Here is a 22,925-nt window from a genome sequence, read left to right as displayed (position 1 = left end):
CTTGCTTAACATAACGTCAAAAGATGTTTACACAACAGCTCTCTCCTTTCCGGCAAAAAACGATAGAACATTCAAGTCGTCAAAATATTCATGAGAGCCATCCGAGTCAAAACATCCATCGACTCAAAACATCCATCGAGTCAGAACATCCATCCTAGCCTAAACATCCATGGGGTCAAAACATCCATCGAGTCAGAACATCCATCCGAGTCAAAACATCCATCGAGTTAGAACATCCACTGAGACAAAACATCCACGAATGGATGTTTTGACTCGATGGATGTTCTGACGCGTTGGATGTTCTGACTCGGAATCTGTACGGACGCGCAGTAGAACACGCGCTAAAGCAGCTGTGGCGCACCCGCAGCCTAGCGCTTGTTCTGAAATTTCTGGCTCGCTCACTGCGGGTACCATATAACATCCGGCACTTTTTTTTTCTTTCACGGGTCGTTCCAAGTGGCATACGATGGCCAATGCAAATCGATCTATTCTTGAACATGGGTCGCCATCTGTATTTCATATCAAGAAACTGAAACTTGACCTAACTGAATGGGAAAAGTTTGGTATCTAATAACATTCTTCGCGTGTAATATATCGATATGAAAGCTCTAGAAAATCTAATATCAGAGGAAGCTTCATAATTTAATGGCTAGTAAGTTTAAGTAATTGATGTGATTCCGTTTTCATAACACATTGAAATCAGTCCACTTAAACTGTATTTGTCATTGCAGAATAAGGTGGCCAATCAGTCTCGGTCTAGCTCTTTCCCGAACATTCTAGGTAAAATATTCGAGATGTCGAGCACAGCAGCTAATGAGCCAAGCGTCGCATTGCCGATTCATTCACTGATTCTATCTCCCGGTAGCCAGCTGTTACGCTGATGTAGCGTTGCTCGCTGCTGCCCGCAGACGCTCGCATCAGCCTTCATGACGTCTGTTCTTCTTTCTTCGTTTCTGGCACAAGCTCGCCCCTCCCTCTGAAATCTTTGGTTCATTCCATTTTCTCCTGCCTCTTCGTCTGTGATTCGAGGCGGTTTGTTGGAGAACAAATGCGTGAGGAGGACAACAGAAAGAAATCGAATGCTTGGCGGCTTTTTGGATTCGGGTCTGGTGTCTGTGTTCCCTGCTGTCTTAGTCCTGTTCTTTTGTTTGTTCAGGATGGCCGTCAGCCATGGCGTTCCTGAGGTCTTTTCATCGGCCAGTTGGAAGGTGGCACTGCAGAACGAGACCACTATACCGCCGGGGAACGTGTTATGTTACTAGGCTGACGATGCCGTGCTCGAATAACGGCGCAGCTACAGGCACGGTGCCCAACACCATCGCTGGACGGAGACGCTCTCGAAGACCGGAAACAAGACCTCCGAGCATCTGCCAAAGTTACCAATGTTAATGGGTGTTCGTCTTCCTCGTCTCTTAACATCAAGAGAGGCTGCTTCTATTTTTATAACCGAACCCCAGTTTCCAGCATGTCCGTCCCAGAGCCCTTAACAGTGCGCCAACGACACAAGTGACGACGTGACTAAAACAGCCTCATCTTCATCGTAGCCAACAGCCACCACCAATCACACCAGTATCCCTCCGGTGACGTTATATCGTCCCGTACCCGCGGCTATATGAGAGGGACGCGCGGACTCGCTCGGCAGAGACAGAATAGGACTGACTAGTGGTAACATTAGACAGTTTTAGTATAGCGTTGCTAGACCTTACGTACGCAATACGGAATAGTATAGAGTACGCTAAAAATGACCTGCTCGGACCGAATTTATTTGTGCGTTACGTTTTCGAGTGAACATTGCGCATGAGCTTGGTTAAATTTGCTAGAGCCTTAGAATTCCGCGTGCTTATAGCTCAACCATGCTCCTAGAAAGAAATATTGAAAATGAAAACGTGTCCAATCATTTTATTTCAAATTAAACCAAGCCGCGGCTGCCTTGTCGAGCACGCTTTTCTGCGGGGTACAGAGGCTACGAGTACGAGTGCGTAGCGAAATTCGATCACGGAGCCTCCGTGGAAACGGCACCTTTTATCAATGCTATCGCGGAATGACATTCATGACCCTGATGTCCAGTGCATAGCGAGAACGGCGATTTCTTTTAGAGTCGTTCGTCCATCGGTTATGAACTGTGCGGTGAACAGATCGCAGCATCGACGCACATTTCGAGCGGCGAACATTTTCACTGTGCACTCCTTCAGCTGCACGGCGATCTGATTCGACCGCGGTAGGTTCTAGAAAGAATCGCCGAGCTGAACGTCACGCAATTTCACGTAACACAGAACTTCGAAACCACCACGTCGCCCTCGCTGCGCCAGTCGAGACAACCGCCATCTTGAAACTGGCGCTCTCGTTGGGTCCGAGATCTCTCGAGAGCGTTCCGCAAGGCCCGCTAGCCAGCAACGCAAAATCCCCAGCGTTGCGTGCGTACGCAATACGCTAGCCCTTTTATTGCGTTCTGCGCTTGCGCACTTACGACCCGCAATTTCCTTGCGTACGCAAAGCTATAGCGTACGGTCCACTAAAAGTGTCTATTAACTAGCCATGTATCATTAAACATCTCCATTCTTGTAGCCAAAACCCGGTCTCCAGCATGTCCGTCCCACTACCCTCAAGAGTGCGCCGACGACTCAAGTGACGACGTGACTGAGTCACCTATAGAAAAGGGTGTGCCTCCAAAGCTATAGAAACGAGACCATTCATTCGTCTGTAGCCGCCTTTAGGCCCCTGTATCACTTCCAAGCTATAGACCCGCGACTATTCATTTCGTCTGTAGCCGGCTATAGGACAGTATACGCCTTCAACGCTATAGATGCATGCCCATTCCGTTCCGCCTATAGGAATCTGTATCACTCCGAAGCTATAAATCCGCGACCATTCATTCGTCTGTAGCCGGCTATAGGAAAGTATATGCCAGGGGTGGCCAAACCGCGGCTCGCGAGCTGCATGCGGCTCTTTGCTGGTCAAGGTGCTGCTCCCGGATCCCTGGTAAGAGGACCCCCCCCCCCCCCCCCCCCACACACACACGACCATATTGTATCCGTATTGTACGTATGGAAAGGATTTCAGAATAAAGGACAGCTTGCGGTTTGGCAGCCTTGTGCCCCCATACGTACAATCAAACCGCTTTTCACTCGTATGCTTCCACAGATCCTGTTTCTTTCATTGTTCGAGAGAATTTCCCGGATCCTAATTGGAAAGGCATCAAGGACAGGGACTGTCAAAACATGCATGCCCTTTGGCTTGGGGTCGAGGAAATTTTCTGTCTCGCGGCCGTTGCCACTCGCCGGTGATACTTGTCCCCTTTAAGTAACGGACGTTCCCTCTGTATCGTTTCTTGTTGAAGTTCGCGGAAGCCCACGTTGACCTCATTCATAGCCGTAGACGTTATGTTCAAGTTCACAAAGGACCAGGAACATTCTCTTTGTTATTTTTACCCGTAAGCTGCTTTTTTATGCTTTCGGGGGGAAGGGGGGGGGGGGGGGGGGATAACCAGGCAGCGGTGTTTGTTTGCCCCCCCCCCCCCCCCCCCCGTCCTTTTCGGCGGCTCTTAGAAGTTTCATGGTTTCCTTTGCGGCTCTTAGGCCGGGTCAGCCTGGCCACCTCTGGTATATGCCTTCAATGCTATAGACGGATGCCCATTTACTTGTCCGTAGCCGCCTATGGACCATTGTCTGACTCCGATTCTATAGATACACGACCATTCAGTTTGTACGTAGCCGATTATAGAAGTTGTCTGTAGCTACCTATCGAAAAGCGCATCACTCGAAAGCCAGGTGCACGCGCTCAGTCTGTCTGTAGCCGGATATGAAAGAGAGTACACCTTCATAGCTATAGATGCACGCTCATTCAGTTGTCTATAGCCACCTATAGAAACCTCTAAGGCTACTAAAAAGATTTAAATATTTTGTCATTTAAATTTTGCTGAAAGCTACAAATCAACTATTCAGCGGTCGGTAGCCAAATGCTCCAGGTGCCTATGCATGGCGTGCACGGGACGCCATATCCGTCCTCCTTGCTGGTGACAGAAGCCTGCCGCTGACACAGTAGAAGCTGCACTCGCTCATTTCCGCTCTCGTTTACCGTTTGTAGAATTAGTACAGTATAGGCTAGTATAGAGGAAGATGACATTAGGCCAGTGCAACCTACCTAAAAAAACTTTCTGGCACCAAAACCCTGGACCATATAACAAGTTTCTAATAAAACAAAAGTGTCACTAGAATGTTTTCTAAACCGCATACCATTCGAAGCTTCATTTAAATCATTAAAAAGGTGGTGCAATGAGTAGGCCCTCTTGAAATTCTAGTTTTAGAACGAGTTTGACCACTACATTACAGAGACTGGGAAGGCTTGATAATGGGAATTTTATAGATTTTATTAAGAGTAAATTCAGCATGAACACATGTGAGGCAAAGGGAAACAACTTAGTCGTCTTTCAACGTATGCTAAGACGTTACCTCCTCTTTATTTCCGCATCAGATGCAATCAGAATTCTTTGATTTTCATTCATTGTTCTCAATGTCCTTCAAAGATCCAATATGTGAGGAAATAATTCACGCAAAAGGAACTCTGCCAACCAAGAAAATTTACTGTGCCTACAAAAATAGCAGCCAGAATGAAGAGATCTAAACGGAACCCAGGCACTGCTGCAAGAATGCGAACAGTAATACCACACAATCTTTCCTTTTTCTAAAGAAAACACAAAAATTTAATAAAACAAACATTAGACAGCATTCAAAACAAGATGAAATGTAGATAAGAAGAAGACTGATGCCTACAGTCAATCAAGGCAAGCTCAAAATCACAAGAATTCTTCATTCATATACATCGACCTCCCCCCATACTCTCAACTTCGTTTTAAACAACAATCTAATAACATCTCCTAAATATATGATACCTCACCCACCAGCATTATGAAAAGATAATGTTATGCATGATCATCAGAAGAACTCTTGGTAAGGTTTTATATTGCCCAAATGTAATTGAAGATAAATTTGATATTTAAACGAGAGCAGAAACTGGAAACCACTCAGCCCCAAGTATCCATGACCACACATCAATCTAAAACAGCGCACCAGCTCCGAAGTAACAAGGGTAATTTGAGACAGATGTCTACAAACTAAAACAGGTGTCTACCAACCTGGAATTGCTAGAAAATTAGGAATCATCTGCAAAGGTCAGGGAATCATCATGAAAATCATCAGCAAGTTGACCAAATCATAAAAAATGACCAGCAAAAGTGCCATGTCGGTGCGGAACAAACTACGACGGTCGCGCATCGGCACGGCCATGCTGAATATTGTTGCCCACATATCATACATCTGCCCAGAAACGGTCAGGAAATTTTATCAAAGTTGTTAGGGGAAAACCTGAGCAAGTCAGGGATTTTTAATTTAGTGATTTGGTAGACACCCTCTAAAGCAAGCACATAATTTCAGAAATCGGTCTTGCGAGAATAAAATCAATGTGAGAGATCTAGGTAAGGACAAGCACAGATGTGCGCAGACAGTCAAGGAAAGCTGTACCATATTTTTCCGTGTATAAGTCGCGGTTCATTTTCTCCAAAGTTTTTGCCCATGTGTCATATACAAAAGTGCGACTTATAGGCGTTTTTTTCCTAGCAGCCTTGTCATGTTTCCTGAGGACCGCGTGTTATGCAGCAAGGCATATGAAGTGTGCACAGTGCACATGCAGTCTTGTTATGTTTCCTTAGGACAAAGTGTTACACAGCAAGATATACGAAATAGGCACATCTGCTTTACTGAAACTTATGCAAGCCGAGAGAGCATCAAGATAACATGAATAAGCTTGATCAGAACAGCTTTTTCTCAGTCAATTTACGAGGCCTAAACCAAACTGCAGATAATCCCAATGTACAGTCGGGGACAAAAGTCTCCAGGACACGCGAGCTGCGGCTGAAACGCATTGCTCTGCCATCTGACGGTGGGTCGCCTGGTTTCGAGATCACACAAAAGCGCATGCGCGTCCTACTCTGTCTGCAAACATGTGTGTTTTCCCGCTCTTCTGCGGCACAGCGCCTAACTCGGAATCGGGCGCGTGGTACCGCCTCGGAGATAGCGCTGCCGGCTGACGAGCGTCTGCTACACATTCCGAAACACGAGATACTGCCTGGGGCATTGAGCCGCATTTCGCTGTGTCAGCGCACCTTGCTTTATAACCAGTTGAGTTTATCGCTCAGTAGAGTTACCGTGACTTCTTGTTTTATAGGTGCCATGTCAGTAAGCGCTATCTCCGAGGCGGTACCCCGCGCCCGATTCCGAGTTAGGAGCCGCGCCGCAGAAGAGCGGGAAAGCGCACATGTTGGCACGCACAGTAGGACGCGCATGCACTTTTCTGTGATCTCGAAACCAGGCGACCCACCGGCAGATGGCAGAACAATGCGTTTCAGTCGCAGCTCGCGTGTCCTGGAGACTTTTGTCCCCGACTGTACATGAGCACTTTCAGTATCGCTATAAGATCCATTAGCCACACTCGTCAATCTTTCATGCAGAGCTTGTACTTGTTTCTCTGACTGTGTGCACATTCAGGAATCCACACCATGCCGCTGGCCTGTGCGCACCCGAATGCATCATACCGTGTCTTTACGCCGCCATGTTGTTTCCATACTCTGACTTTGCCTTTCGTTCGGACCTATGATCTGCCGGAAACGTGCCTTTGAAGTGGCCATGGCACCGCACATTTGAGTTTCGATGTGTTTTGCTGCACTGGCCATAAAAGAAAGTATGAGTTATACAACATTGAGATTATAGTCCGGAAAATGGGGTACATGATGTTATCTCCAGAAAACCAAGTTTTTCCTCGTACATCGCAGGAATAGTTCTTACAAAATTTTACTGCAAGGAAAAAAACTATTGAACTTTTTGCATTTGAAATGTGTACAGGGGGTCTATGGCAGAGTTAGTGCACCAAACCTCTGAACATGTGGAGCGAAAACTTGCATTACAGAACACAGAGGTGCTGGTTTCAATCTTCACCCTTCCCTGTTTCAGTAGGAGGGGATTTCTGTGCATGTTTATACAGCCTAGAACGGGCGACTTGTCTCCCAGCTGTAGATGAGCAATTTAGCCAGTGCAACACAACCGCTAGCCTCGGGTCCAACGTGCACCACGCACTAGTGATACACGACTGCACACCGGTACGATGCTCATCCTGGGGTGCTATGTTGCGCTTTTTGGACTCTAAGGAGACTAGGGAGAGGGAAGTGACGTCAACGACACAGCAAACGCAGATTTGATATTGACAGAAGAAAACGAAATCAACACCCAATCTGCGTTTGCTGTGTCGTTGACGTCACTTTCTTCTCCCTAGTCACCTGGGAGTCCAAAAAGCGCAACATAGCACCCCAGATCGAAACGGGCAGAGGTGGAGATTGAACCCATGGTCCCTGGGTTCTGCAGCGCGAGCTTTCTCTCCACGTACTCCGAGCGCGTTTTAGTTTAGATGAACATTGTACCGGCGTGTGCTCATGTAATCACGTGCAGTGGTCTCAAACTCCTCTTAGGAGCAGGGCCGCATTCACAAAATGTAGATCCACAAGGGCCGGTACGTTGGCGGAGGGGGGGATTTGAAATTCTCCCCGTACTTTTCAAATGTTCCCCATACGTTTTAATCACGGGGGACATTTAAAAGTTTAGTTTGGTACGTCAGGTTCCTGGTTTTGACAATATTTAAGGCAGTTCATTTATCATGACCTTTCGAGGCCACACACTGTACTCCGAAGAGTAGAAAATTGGCACCCCATTAGTATTCCACGTGAAAGTAACGTCATCCGGGCCCAATGGAAGTTGGTTATATGCCGTACTCTGAGTGGTGTCTGCAACATTAAACTTTAAGCCAGGCTTTTTTAGCTGGGGACTTTTTGTTTAGAGGGTTACGAAGCTCAGCTTTCCAATCCAGGCTTAAGAAGTAATATCCTTCACAAAGTAAAAACTTTGTCGAGTGCTTCGCTCCACAAACACACAAAAAAAAATTCTAGAGTACCTCCCACACCAAAGTATGCAAGACTTGCGGGCAATTGAACTGGGTCTCGACGGCTGCTCCTGTTTTCTAAAGTACTTCTCAAAAAGGTACTTTGTTGCAGGAGGTTCGGTTTCTTGCGGGAGACGTGCGTACAGTACGGGCAACGGGCTCTCTGTTGCCCTCTTAGAGTTGTGGTGCCGCAAGATATGAGCCGTAAGCAGGAGGAGACCTTCTTCATAAATCAGCTGGGCGCCAAGAAACAGGGGCTGCACCTATGGAACAAATGCCTTCAATATTAAACAGTGTTCAAAAATCAATCAAGTACACTATGTAAAATAAGCAAAATCTATTTACAAAATATAAGCTTCTTTGATCACTTGAGGTAGCAGAGCACTCATTTAGCCTTAATGCTCCAAAACACTGGTCACCTGAGCACCTGAGCCCCTAAAAACTCAAAAGTAAAACTTGGCATTATATGTATTCAAGGAATCCTAAATTAAGAAGTTGTTGACTCAATCCGAAGGAAGGTATTATTTATCTAATTCCAATCGTTTGCTCTATAATTTCCTGTGTCCTTTCCGACTGGGTGTGTTGAGACAATATAGGAGACAAAACAAAGCTGCGGCGGATGAAAACGTCCTTCAGCACTGGAGGCAAATGTGGAGACATTTACAGAGATGTGATTGGTCCGAGTCCTTTTGGAGCAGTTCTCGGAGCAGTCAAAAAGTCGATTTCGGAGCAGCAAAAAGAGGTTTTGGAGCATGAGCGCACACTTCTTTTGTTATTAACACCATCGTAAATATTTTATTAAGGTTCATGGTTGGCCTGTCCCCCCCAACTAAAGCATTCTCTACTTTGCCGTCTCAGTTATGTGCATCCTTTTGTTTGCATCAATGGCCCCAGCAGGAGCAATACCCTCAAGCACAGAACTACAGGTGTCTAAAGTAGCAGCCAGGTTCTTTAAATCGACTGCGAAAATCGGTTTCTTAACCTATAGCGCTACGATTTTCTGCAGCCCACAGGCGGTGCAATTTATTTTCTAAAAAAATTTCGAAAGAAAGAGCTTATCTCAAGAAAAAGCAAAATAAAAGAAAAAAGGATTAACTCCTGTGGGAACGCAGCGAAGCCAGCGGTCTTCTAACAATAAGGCGCCCTATAGTTTAAAGACCGGTAGCTTCGCTGCGTTTCCATAAGAGTTAAGCCTTTTTCGTTGTTTACTTTTTTGTCAGGAAAGTTCGCTTTTCATAAATTTTACATAAAAAATGCACCACGTGCGGGAAGCCCTGCACAAAACCGTGGCGCCATAAGATAAGAAACCGATTTTTGAGATCGACCTAAAGAGCCTGGACGCTATTTGAGACACCCTGGAGATATGTTTAGTTGCGTGTAGAAGCATCCCACGTGGTACAAGATGATTCATGACGGACAGCGCAAACTGCCTTTAATGGTTATTTTAGGTACGAAGTCCTACTGGAATAACGTTAGAACACAATAACTTTCAGCATCCAAATTTATGTTTTCTTTGAACTATAGAGGTTGTAATAAAACTGCGATTTTTTGTCAGATTATATCAAAAGCATAAAAAATAAACCTGCGGAAGAGTCCATATGAATCGTCTCACAATACCAAAGCATCCTTGCAAAATCTCGAACTGAAAAAAAAAAGATGCCGCCAGGGGATTGCAGTCTATCGTATAAAAAAAGTATTTACGGGTGCTCATAGGTGTGCGCACGACTCCTGAGCGCGTGGCCACGGTGGGCAACCACAATTATTTTGCCACGTGCATTCCAAACCAACAACTGCCGGTCTTAGCAGCATATTAATGTGAGCTCGTTCCGAGTATCCGCTAAAAATAGCATACTCAAATATGGCGTTCAGACCGTTCCAATAACGAGGTTCAGGCGGGCGCCATCTTCAGAGTTTGTGCGTATGGCGCACGTTTTCCTCGCTTTCCAAAAACGCGAGCCCGTGCGTGCAGGGCTGTGCAGATCGCAGGCTGGGCTGTGGATTTGTATACATCGGAAGGGTGTATACCAGCTGAAGTTTTGTTTTAGAAATTGTGCGATGTCTCGCTTTGGAGAAGTGCTTGCCCCTTAGCACGGGGGTGCACTGCGGCGAAGCAAGACACAAAATTGCGAAGCCTACAATGCGGTTGCCGCATCTCTGCCGTACACCCCTGCGCGGTGAGAAGCGCACTCAACGAAACTAACTGGCGTACTACAGCCCCAATGTTGCTGCGCCAAAAAACCCCATACAACAACAGTGAAACTAACTAAACCGCCAAAATAAACCACGAACGCGAGAATTATTGTGAAACGCCCGTGTACGGTCAGTCTTTGATATGAAATGCAATCGACTAGTAACATTATTTGAGGTGATATTCAAGGGTTCTTAAAACTCGCTTAAGCTCATCGCAATGATCCCACCGGGTAGCGAGGAATGAGCTATTGTATTGTCGGAATTAGTGGAAGTGAAATAAAGTTCTCGCGCAATGTTTGCGCAAATGTTTCACATTATGGTAAAACGTAGCAGGATGTAGCAGGGTAAGTACTTTGGCGCAAATGGCGCAGCAATCACATTACTGCATTTTTACTTGTATGTGAAGAACTAGATTATGCGGTGTGCGACACATTAGAAACAAGTAACCGCTCGTTCTTTTATAAGTGTTTTTTCAACAGCTGAATAATCTATTAAAACTTCTCATGTAAGTAAGCCAGTCAATATTGGCAGACGTTTTTGTTTTTATTGACTGGTTCTTTAGCAAGGGTCATGAGAAAGAAAAGATTTGCGATGTTCTGAAACTGGCCCACATCTCCATATTGTCTTGTCCTCTCCGGGCCCTAAAGCAAGCTGGAACCGTAGCGAGGCGTCCTGACAATGACCTACAAAGAGAGTAATTCCTCGATCATCCTAGAAACGTAGCTCTCCTGAAGTAACCATCCGAGGGCAGATTCACAAAAAGTTTCTTGCAAGAAAACGTTCTTAAATATAACTTAGGTAAAGTCTGTTAACTTTTCGGTATTCTTGATGCAAAATGTTCATAAATTACGTGCGACTTAGACAAAATCCTACGACCAGGGTTAAATTTCTCTTATGAAAGTTTTCCCGACTTTTTTAATAAAAATGGCTGCCTATGCCACTTGGTGGTGGACATGCTGTATACTATGTCGCAGCAAGGTATATGTTCTGGATGTTGTGCGCGTGTCTCCCAACTTCAAGCATCAAAAGAAGAGATAAAAGAAAGCGAAAATATAATTCCCGGAAAAACAAAACAATGACTCTGCCGATCTACAGCCGAGCTAACCAACGGCTAGCGAAGCCTAACGCTGCCGACGGCACGCTAAATTCAAATTCCTTCCCATTAACTAACCACCCTCACCGGTCTCGCACTCAAGCTGAACGGGACCTCATCCAACTCACCCTGCACGACACTCCTCTCCCTCATCGTCCTAGCATGAAAGCATTGGGCTTCCACCTCCCGGAGGATGGCAAAGCCACCGACTGGCTTCACACCTGCCAACGTCAGGCCACTCAGCTCACTTAAATTATCAGCCGTATGACACGCCAACACCAGGGCTTCAAAAGAGTATGACATCTCTTCCGGTCACAGAGAAAAGAACAAGCACCCAAGGGAGACACAAAGAGGAATCCTTTGTGGTGTTATCATAATATATGAACCACTAACTCTCAAGCTTCCAACTTCGCCAGCACGACATCCACCGTTTCAATAAATCTCTTCTCTACTCCCTTCCCCACCACAACTCTATAGAGCCCTACCCTACTGAAAAAAACCATTTGGCGCCTATATGAAAATAAACGGGTCCATACCGGTAATAGTTTAACCATACCGGTCACCAATTTGTCAAAGGGGTCGCCCGTATGACTCAAAGGGGTCCCCCGTATGAGCCATAACGGTCACCTATTTCGACAAACAGCCCTTACAGAAATGTCATATCTGGACTTATATTAAAAAATACAGATATGGATATATAAGGAATTGGGCAGATATGGCCAGATGTGCATACTCAGGCCATATCTGGACTGATAAAGCCATATCTGCCCAATTCCTTATATACCCATATCTGCCCAATTCCTTATATGCAATATATGGACTGCTTTATATGATCCCGTCTTTGGGCCTGGCAAATAGGGTATCCACCCCATATAAAGCAATTTTCAAGTGATGCTCCTTCTAGCATCACATGAAAATTATTGCCATGGGGCAGGTATCATACTTTCCAGGTCCAGACATGGGATCACATAATATACATTTTACTGCTATCCCACACTGCCAAACGTGTGTTTACGTAGATATATCTACAGAATAGGCCACTGACCAATTCTTATTGGTCTGGTTCGGAATCTGTCATTCCGACAAATATGTATGCTACAAATATAGAATGCAGGCGATCGCTAGCTCGGAGACATTGCAACGTATCATTCGACGTCGGAAGTAAACAGCCCTTTGGCGGCATTGGTTGTCGAGAGAGCAGACCGAGAATATGGTTTGCAAAAAAAGTTTTATTTATAAAAGCGCCAAAACTCTAAACAAGTACTTCCCCCATTCAAGAAACAATTATAAGAAACAAAACTGTAATATAGCACGGACAAACATTAAATGGACTAAAAATGTAATAGCACAAAGACACCTATTAAAATGAAAAAAACGGAAGGCAACAATTAAGCTGTAAACTATACGAAAGCTTCAAAGTCCTTGATTCCTACTCACAGAGTCACAGTCCTGATTCAACTCTCCGGTCGAGCACAGCAGTTTTGACAAGGGCTTGCTTGCTAGCCTCATCGTTGAAGTCCTTCCTTGCACCGTGTGACGTTCAAAGCCCCCAGTCGCTCCTCGCTGGCCTTGTTTTTCCGTTCGGTCGCCAAATCTTCCCGTGTGATTAACACATCACACATGCACACAGACACCCTTGTTCGCCGCGGAAGCAATACATGATGAAAAGGTCATTACTGCTCCTTGAACACGACGAGGTCACCACTGTTTTCCGGATTAGGAAATGACGAGGGCATCATATCTTTAACTAAAACCTCATAAAAATAAAAAATAAAATAATGAACACATAAGAAGCAAAAAAAAAAGAAAGAAATAATGAACACAGAAGTAAAAAGAATAAAAACACGAAAGACTTACGCAGACAGCCACATTTGTTCAGTTAACACTGACGTTTAATTCTGGTAAAAAATATTCCTGCTGCGCTAAAGATCACCAATATGGTGTGTAAACTAGGCCACCTTGAGCAAAGCAGGAATATTTGTGATCATAATCAAATGTCATTGCGAACTCAAAGAGTGGCTGCCTGCGTAAGTCCTTCGTATTACTATTCTTCTGAATTCCGTGTTCATTATTGTGGCTGTTTTGGACCAGGCGGAACTTGGTGGTGCTTTTTCCATTCTGACCTTAGTTCGGACAGCTTCGTACCCATAGAAAAACCCACTAGCTTCTCTACATAATCCCACTTCTAAAAAAAAAAAAATTGTGTGTATGTTTATACAGTCAGAAGTTAGCTTGCCTCAGTGGGCGTCTGCTGTTTCAGCTGTAGAGTAATTTAGCCAGCGCATATACAACCGCTAGACTGGGGTCTTTAACGCGCACCACGCAGTAGTGATACACAACCACACGCCGGTATGATGCTCATCCAGATCGAAACGGGCAGGGGCGGGGATCCACTCCTTCTCCTTGCTTCCCTTGAGGCACTGACAAATAAAAATCAAAGGTAGGGTCAATTATGTTAACGCAATATACTTCAAACACGTTGCATGAGTGCTGGCAAGATATTTGCTGCCTTCAATCTAGATAAGCTTGTAAATTTACATGCTAAATAACAAGTAACTTAAAAGCTGAAATACATTTCGATGGAACTACAAAAACCGAAGACTATCTCTGCAAATATAGTGCTATCTAGTATACCATAATTGAGTAGAATCGGATTACAGCGTCCCCTTTACAAAGACTGGAGCAAAAAAAGTATAGACTCTGCCGTGCCACTACAACAGAAACAATGGTATTCGTGATCTCGTGGAGATCAGTTCGGAAAAATTGTGACAGGCTTTGGCACGACAAATGTGCCAATGTCATTATTCATTTTTGCATATTCTACGGTGACAGTGCAAGGAAACAATCACACACCAGATACTCAGAAAGACAAGCACACGCGCTGAACGTATAACTCTTGTGTATTCGACTACTTCATTCTTCTCTTCAACGTCTAGGTGGACATTCCAGATCGTGATACGCAGAAGTACCACACGAAAAACAGGGATGGGGTGAGGTATGTCTAACACTGTATACTTACACTGAACAAAATATTGATACCAAAAACTGGCGAGACACTACCTTAATTGAGGACATGCACGTACATTTCCCTGGAAGTTTGTAATTAATACTTGAAAGCCTCTAAAAAACACCAGTAGGAAGAGAATAAATGCTTCACCATTTAAAGCAGCCTGAGTGTTTCTGGAGGTGTGAAATTCGTTATACGTGCGTTGGATCATACGAAATACGTGTACAGCAAATGATCTTTCGAGCTCGATATTTCGCGAGGAATAAATGCCAGCGTCAAAAATTATTTCGCGGGCACAAATTCTTGCGATCGGAAGTGGTATGCTATGCATTAATCACCATGGGGTAAATTCATCGCGGCACCAAATTTCGGCAATTTTTTTCTGGGTACGAACTGCAAAAATGAAGGCGTCTGCAGACGACTGGGGCGGCGAAAGCTACGGACTTGCTCGATCAATCAATCGCTGTTTTTGTCGGGTCCAGCTCTCAGCACGCAAGTACGGAGAGTGGCGTCGGCAATGGAGGGGCACCGCGCTCTTCCAGACATTCTAGCTTACCAGTAAACAATACGGCGGAGGGAGGAAATCAACCCCCCCCCTCCTCTTCCGCCTTTGCCTTCCTCCCACCCCTAATCCGTCTCCCAAAGAGTTCCGCCGCAAACGATCGATCTTAAGCGAGTAGTCAGCCTCTGCATCGGGGAAAAAAGAAAAACAGCCTCGCATAACACCATTTGCGCACAATTAGTAATACTGGTAAAAGCAAGCGATCTGCAGACAATAACAAGCCTTCTGAACGCAGGAAATAATCTAGCCCAAACGAACAAAACACGAACTTACTTCGATCCCGTGCCATGATCTTGGCTGTTGAGCAGATTTGACGTAGTTCCATGTCCCACAGTCGCTTCCGTCGTTTGTTATGGAGGTCGCCGACGCGCCGACGCTAGCGAGCTCCAAAGTCCAAGGCGACCGAGAAGAACCGTTCGCGCGCAGCCCGAGATCTAAACATCCGTTCGTCCGCTTCGCGCGTAACCTGAGCGCCCCGTACCAGAGGCGCCTTTCTTTTATTTCGTTTTAGAATTAATAAACGAGACGTCAGTCTTCAGTCTGACTCCGGCACGAAAGGTTGTCCATGTGTGCCCTTCGTAAAAGAACGTAAAACGAAACATGGTGTCAGAAGTGGGATCGCTCCGCGAGTCTACTAATAATTAGTATAGCGCAGGATCGACTACAAACGAAGGAACAATGGACAATCCCTCAACTTCTGCCGATAACGGTGCTACCGAACAAACGGTAACGGCAACTTTTCGCATCTCGCCACCCGAAGCCTTCACTTTTACAACACCTAACGAATGGCCGGCGTGGAAGAAGAGATTCAAGCGCTTCCACAGTGCATCAGGACTGGCATCTCAACCATCATCACACCAAGTCGACGCTCTCATTTACATCATGGGACCACAAGCTGAAGACGTCTTACAGACCTTCAAGCTGTCCGACACCGAGGCTCAAGACTTCGACATGGTGATGGAGAACTTCGAACGTTACTTCATTCCTCGTCGAAACTTGGTGTATGAGAGAGCCATGTTCAACACAAGATCGCAACTGGAGACGGAAACCGTCGAGGAGTACGTCACTGCTCTCCATGGATTAGCCACTACGTGCAACTATGGACCACTGAAGGAAGAATTGATCCGCGACAGGCTGATTGTTGGTCTTCGGGACAGCAGGACTTCAGAAAAACTTCAACTGGATCCTGATCTGGACCTCCAGAAGGCCATCGCTGCTGCGCGACAATCGGAAGTGATTAAGAAGCAACAAGTGGAACTCCGACCGACAAAAGAAAAGGATGCCAACGTTGACCGTATAGCAGCCAAAAATGGGACAGCAGCAGGACCTGCTCAGCGAGGAATTGAACGTTCAAATGTTCGAACTCCTACTAAGAAGACCGCGACACCCAAACCAAAAGGCAAACCGTGCCGTTGGTGTGGTCGAGAAGCTCACCCGAGGAGTGTGTGTCCGGCGAAGAACGCAGGCTGCAACAGGTGTAAGAAAAAGGGACATTTTGCAACAGTCTGCAAATCTTCAACTACCGTGAACTCATTCGTACACGAACAAGGATTCGTAGGAGCTGCAGCTTCTCCTCAGACAGCAAAATGGGACATCGAGATATTCGTCGACGAAACTCCTGTTGTTTTCCGAATAGACACTGGAGCAGACGAAACGGTGTTACCAGCTGCCATCTTTCAAAAGGTCTTCGCAAAGTACCACAAGCTCTCCGAGCCCCAACGCCGACTTCATGGTCCAGACGGACGACCCCTTAAAGTCATGGGATCAGCTCGGATGAAGCTCAACTGCCGTGGGCAACAAGCACTCGAAGAAGTTTACATCGTGAAAGGACTTCGCAAACCTCTCTTGGGTAAGCCAGCTATCGAAAAATTTCGGCTTTGCCCTCAAATCTGCATGACTGCGAACAAAGCTTGCGAACCGAAGAAAGAGTTCTCTCACCTGTTTCAAGGACTGGGATCTCTCGATGGTGCTCACGTTCTGAAGCTGAAACCTAACGCGACGCCGTTTGCTATCGCATCACCGAGAAGAGTACCGCTTTCGCTGTATCGAGAAACGCAGAAAGAGCTAGAAAGCATGCAGTCGCAAGGTGTCATCTCTCCAGTAGAAGAACCTACTGAATGGTGCGCGCCGATGGTCATCGTCCCCAAACCGTCTGGCAAAATTCGCATTTGTGTTGATCTCACACAACTGAACAAACACATTCAGCGCGAATATCACGCTATCCCAGCAGTGGAGCACACGCTGGGAAGGCTAGCAGGAGCCAAGATCTTCTCAAAGCTGGACGCGAATTCTGGGTTCTGGCAGATCCCTTTAGACGAGAAGTCACGACTCCTGACAACATTCATCACTCCGTTTGGAAGATATTGTTTTAATCGCCTACCATTCGGAATCACGTCAGCACCGGAACACTTCCAGAGACGTATCACACAACTTCTCCAAGGAATGGAAGGAGTACTTTGCCACATGGACGATATCTTGATATGGGCGTCATCGTCCGAGCAACACGAGCAACGTCTGCGAGAAGTCCTCAGGCGACTCTCATCAGCAGGACTCACGCTCAACGAGGCTAAATGCGTCTTTCGAGTGAAAAGTATCAAGTTCCTAGGTCATCAAGTAGACAGCGATGGTGTCCGTCCAGACGAGACAATCGTCAACGCAGTGAAACAGATGCCCATACCGACTTCAAAGCAAGAAGTCAAGCGCATCATGGGTATGGCGACATACCTAGGACGATTCGTGCCACACCTGTCTGACATACTGCATCCACTATCGTCACTGCTCAGTTCCAAAGTGGACTTCGTGTGGGATCATCCTCAGCAGAAAGCCTTCACCAAGTGGAAGGAAATCCTCTCAACCTGCCCCGTTCTCGGAATTTACGACGCCAACAAGCGATCGATTGTATCGGCAGATGCGTCATCCTACGGCCTGGGAGCAGTGCTGCGTCAAGAGCAGGAGGATGGATCATATCGCGTCATCGCCTATGCGTCCAGAACACTCACCGAAACAGAGAAGAGGTACGCCCAAATCGAAAAAGAAGGTTTGGCACTCACGTGGGCATGCGAAAAATTCCGAGATTACATCGTGGGAACGCACTTTGTACTGGAAACCGACCACAAACCACTCATTTCTCTGTTCGGATCAAAGTCATTGGACGACCTAACCCCACGGCTTCAGAGACTGCGCATGCGTTTAATGCGCTACTCATTCGAAGTTGTCCACGTTCCGGGCAAGGAACTCCAAGCAGCTGACTCGTTGTCAAGAAGCCCTCTGCCACAGCGGCAAGACAGAGAGATGCAAGAAGAAATCGATTGCTTCATTCGACACATAGAGACGTCCCTACCAGCAACGCAAACGAGTCTCCAATGGATAACGGCAGAACAAAACAAAGACCATGTTTGCCAAAGACTCGCCAGCTACAGCCACAAAGGTTGGCCAAATCGTCGAGATCTCGGAACAGACCTCAAAGAGTACTACGAGTACCGTCGCCACATTGCCGTGCAAAACAGCCTTCTCATGAATGGTTCTAGAATAGTGGTACCAGAATCCTGCCGTCCACATATTCTGCAACAACTTCATGAAGGACACATGGGCATAGGCAAATGCAAAGCACGGGCAAATGTATCGGTGTGGTGGCCGAGGATAAACGATCATATCGAGCGCCTGGTCAAGAACTGCGAAAAATGCATTAAAACTGGCCAGAACCGAAAGCTCCCCCTCATCCCGTCAGAGTTTCCTAGTCGACCGTGGGAAAGAGTGGCGATGGACCTCTTCTTCATTCACGGGAAATGGTGGCTGGTCGTCGTCGACTACTACTCTCGCTACCCCGAAATCGCTCGACTGGAAAGCCTCACAGCAGCGTGCGTAATAATGCACTGCAAATCGATATTTGCGAGGCATGGCATCCCAGAAGTAGTGGTGTCTGATAATGGTCCTCAGTTTGCGGGAACCACAGGTTCAGCATTCACCAAGTTCTCACAGACCTACGGATTTAAGCATATCACATCAAGCCCTCGCTACGCGCAGAGCAATGGGATGGCGGAGGCTGCGGTGAAGATCATAAAGAGATCACTCAGCAAAACGGAAGATCCGTACGAGACACTCATGATCTACCGTTCAACGCCTCTGCCCAACGGATACAGTCCGACAGAACTTCTCATGGGGAGAAGGATGCGTACAACCGTACCGATCGCCACTCAGCTCCTGGAACCAAAGCTACCCGACCAAAAAGAACTGCGTCGCTATGAGCAAGAAAACAGGAACCGACAAAAGCAATACTTCGACCGGCGACACGGAGTGCGTCAACTCGATCCACTCGGCTCTGGAGAGCGAGTTTGGGTCATTGACCTTAAGCGAACCGGAGTTGTTCAGAACAAGGCCCATACACCACGGTCTTACTGGATAACGTCCGAGGGTCAAGAGATCCGAAGAAATCGCACGCATTTAATTCCTTTCCCCGATCAACAAGATAAACAAGGCATCGAAGAGTTCCCCGAAACAACCACGAGGCCCGAAGAAATGTGTGCCGACACCTCCCACAAACATTCTCGGCACGGCCGGTGTGTAAAAGAGCCAGACCGTTTCGGCACTTCTTCGAAGCTCCCTTAGAAAGAGGGATGTTATGGAGGTCGCCGACGCGCCGACGCTAGCGAGCTCCAAAGTCCAAGGCGACCGAGAAGAACCGTTCGCGCGCAGCCCGAGATCTAAACATCCGCTCGTCCGCTTCGCGCGTAACCTGAGCGCCCCGTACCAGAGGCGCCTTTCTTTTATTTCGTTTTAGAATTAATAAACGAGACGTCAGTCTTCAGTCTGACTCCGGCACGAAAGGTTGTCCATGTGTGCCCTTCGTAAAAGAACGTAAAACGAAACAGTTGTCGGACACATTTGAAACTAAGGCAAACTCCACGCATCACCACAAATCGGGTAATTGGACCGTTAGCCGGTCGTGAACACAGGCATTCAAATGCACACGGCCGGCGAAACGTGAGACACATAGGCCGTTCCTTCGATGAGATTGTAATCGTATCTTCAACACGTTTGAAATAAAACGATCAGCCTACCGCATTATAAAACTTATAAAAAACAAACCAATAATAAATTATTGCAAATGTCAATTTCGCCACAATATTAGGAATAAGTTCTAAGATGTTGCAAAATAACAAATACGAAACGAAGCCTACGACGGTAAAAAAACAAATTCAGCAGACATTGAACCTTCTAGAAAGGGAGCAAAGGTCATTCGGGCAGTGGTAGCGTAGCGGGATGACGCTCTGGTTTTCTGAGCCTGTAGTCGTTGGTTCGAATCGCGGTAAACGCTTAATGTGTACTTACACTTTTTCTTCATTTTAACTGTTTTTTCTCACCATTTTGTATTCGTTATTTTAAATATTTTTTCTCACCTGTTTGTATTCGTTTTTATTTTTAATTTTTTTTCTCACCTTTTTGTATTATTTTGTATTATTCTGTATTATTTTTTCTCACCTCTTTGTATCAGTTTTCATTTTAAATATTTGTTTCTCATCTTTTTTATTATTTTTTATTATTTTAAATATTTTTCTCTCACATTTTTTAATTCATTTTTACTATTTTAAAACTTTTCTCGCCTTTGTGTATTAGTTTTTATTATTTTAAATATTTTCTATGTTTAGGCTGTCGTCGGCACCCTTCTTCAGGGTAACAATCACGCAGAAGGTGAAAATAAAAAGTGCGAGCCCACATTTGAATTGATGCAATTCAGAAAACCTGGCCCTCTTGTTTTGCCAGGATGATTCGCTCCCTCCGTGCTAATAGGTGGGTCAGTGTATTAGGCAAACAGAGCAAGTCCTTCCAATGAAGAAATAAAATTAATAATAATGGGTACATTTAGAGCAAAATGGGAAAATGTAAGTGGTAAAACTGCCACCGTGATGAAGTCAAAGTTTGTCATGAAAGCGGTCCATCTTCACCCACTATTGAAACAAAAATACCGCCGTTTTAAGGCAGTAATTTAGTTGAGCTCATCGCTCATAAGCATATCTCTGATTTTTCTGACTTCCGGAAGGTAGTATTTAATTTTGTTCTGGTAGATCAGCGCTATCCCCCGCGTGCCGCCAGGTCTTACTTATACAGGTTGCGCTCCACATTTTTGTTTATTGTTAGGCCTAAACACTTTTTTATTCCTGGGATTCAAGTACAGCGCGGATAATTAAACTAGCTTTCAGAAATGCTATCGTTCGGCATTGTGACATTTATTTTTCGTAGTGTCAAGGGGTCACATTCACAAACCCAGCAGTGTGTACATCCACAACGCATTGGTGTTTCTCGCTTTTTTTACTAACGAAAAAAAGTTTTTATATTCGCGTTCCTCTGGTACGGTACGTCGTATAACATAAGCTATTAAAGGGACAGATACCGTTTGGCTATGTGAACCTTGAAAATATTTCTCTTAGATGATCGTAACTACCACATAAAACAGTCGATTCCTGCCCTAAACAACATATTTTAACAATAAATTAAAATCACCAATAAAATGATCCCTCAAGAGATTCATGTACCTCTCGTAGCGTCATAAGCAATAAACACATCTCTTGCTTTTCTAGTTTCTGGAAAGTAGTGTTTATTATTGTTTTGTAGCTCAGAGCGCGTGCTCAATCATGCTACGTCTTTTTTTTTTTCATTCGAGGCTCCGCTATACCGTTTTTATTTTTTATCAGAGTCAAACACGTGTGTATAACGCCAGACCTTAAGTATAGTACATAAAATTAAACTAACATCCTGAAAAAAGTGTCGTTCGGCGTTGTAAAATTTAATTTTCGTGGCGTAGGGGGTCAGATTCTCAAATCCTGGACTGCAAATTTTCCTCACGGCATTGTTTTTTCTTTCGCATTTTCGCGATAAAACACGTCAGCCTTGCCATGGTGGGATCAAATACGCCAGCGTCGGCGGTCATTTACGAAGGATTGATCAACGCAAACATTTCCACTCGCTACATATGAATCGCCGCATTTCGTCGGAATCTCAATGACGTGACTGCATAGTGAAAAAGGCAAAAAAAATAGAACGATGCCGGTCAGTAAACGGAAGTTCCCGGGGCTCGTCAGCCTGCGAACAGCAAAGCGCCGATGCTGGCCAGTCATTGAACTTCCATATAAATACTGCCCATCAAAGAGAGCAAAATACCGATGCCGGCCAGTTACTGAACTTCCATGTAAATACTGGCCATCAAAAACAGCAAAATACCGGTGCCGGCCAGTTACTGAACTTCCGTTAATACCGGCCATCAAAGACAGCAAAATACCGATGCCGGCCAGTTACTGGAACCTCCATGGAAAGACTAGCCAGCAAAAACAGCAAAAACCCGATGCCGGCCAGTCACTGTAACTTCTACGGCTGGACTGGCCAATGAGCAAGACGAAACCCCGACGCCGGCCGGGGCCGGTAGCTCCCCGGTAGCTCCCCATGGCCAGGCGCTCCCATCCTGTTACCATGGGCGGGCCGGCGTAGTCCCGATACCGGCCGACGCGGAGTGCTACCTGCATCTACATGTTGACTGGCACCATATAGTGCCATATACAGGAGTATCAGGCATCCTATACTGTTATATATGGCAGCCACTGGTACCATATATGACTTTATCTGGCATTATATGTCGTCATATATGGTGTCGCCTTACCATATCTGCCCTGATTTCAGCCCTTATATGGCAATATATGACCGTATATGTCTACTTATATGCCCATATACGGCCCTATATTAAACATATCTGGGCCATATGTGACATTTCTGTAAGGGAGGTCACTCCTTTGGCAAACGGGTCGCTCGTCTGGGCAAATAAATCGCTCGTCTGGGCAAATGGGCGGCTCGTTTGGGCAAAGTTGTCGCACGTTTGCTCAAACCGGTGACCATGTTGCAAACTGTACCGGTTTAATCAAACGGCTCTCCGGAGCCCGTTTGATATTGAACGTACAGATAGGCGCCGTGGACACGCCTAGCGTTTCAGCTGTGGCAGCCAATGTTTCCGGAAGGCTGGGAGCGCCGGTTTATCGAATTCAGATCGTCCGCGTAATGCAAATAATTATATTTATATTTCAATTGCGCTGATGTTCACTTATACTGCA

General features: G+C 45.8%; 1 protein-coding gene across 1 annotated transcript in view; it reads left to right on the top strand.

Annotated features, from left to right (window-relative positions):
• The window catches only part of LOC120836794, a 96,639-nt gene extending 88,369 nt beyond the window's left edge, over positions 1–8,270 (top strand). The window contains exon 2 of the mRNA XM_040205856.2: positions 8,093–8,270. Within this exon, the coding sequence (XP_040061790.2) occupies positions 8,093–8,270 (178 nt within the window). The remainder of the gene's footprint in view (positions 1–8,092) is intronic.
• Positions 8,271–22,925: the final 14,655 nt, after the last annotated feature.

The sequence above is a fragment of the Ixodes scapularis genome, unplaced genomic scaffold (assembly GCF_016920785.2).
Source record: "Ixodes scapularis isolate PalLabHiFi unplaced genomic scaffold, ASM1692078v2 PGA_scaffold0__279_contigs__length_252992795, whole genome shotgun sequence".
Lineage (NCBI taxonomy): Eukaryota > Metazoa > Arthropoda > Arachnida > Ixodida > Ixodidae > Ixodes > Ixodes scapularis.
This window is presented reverse-complemented; position numbering and strand designations above follow the sequence as displayed.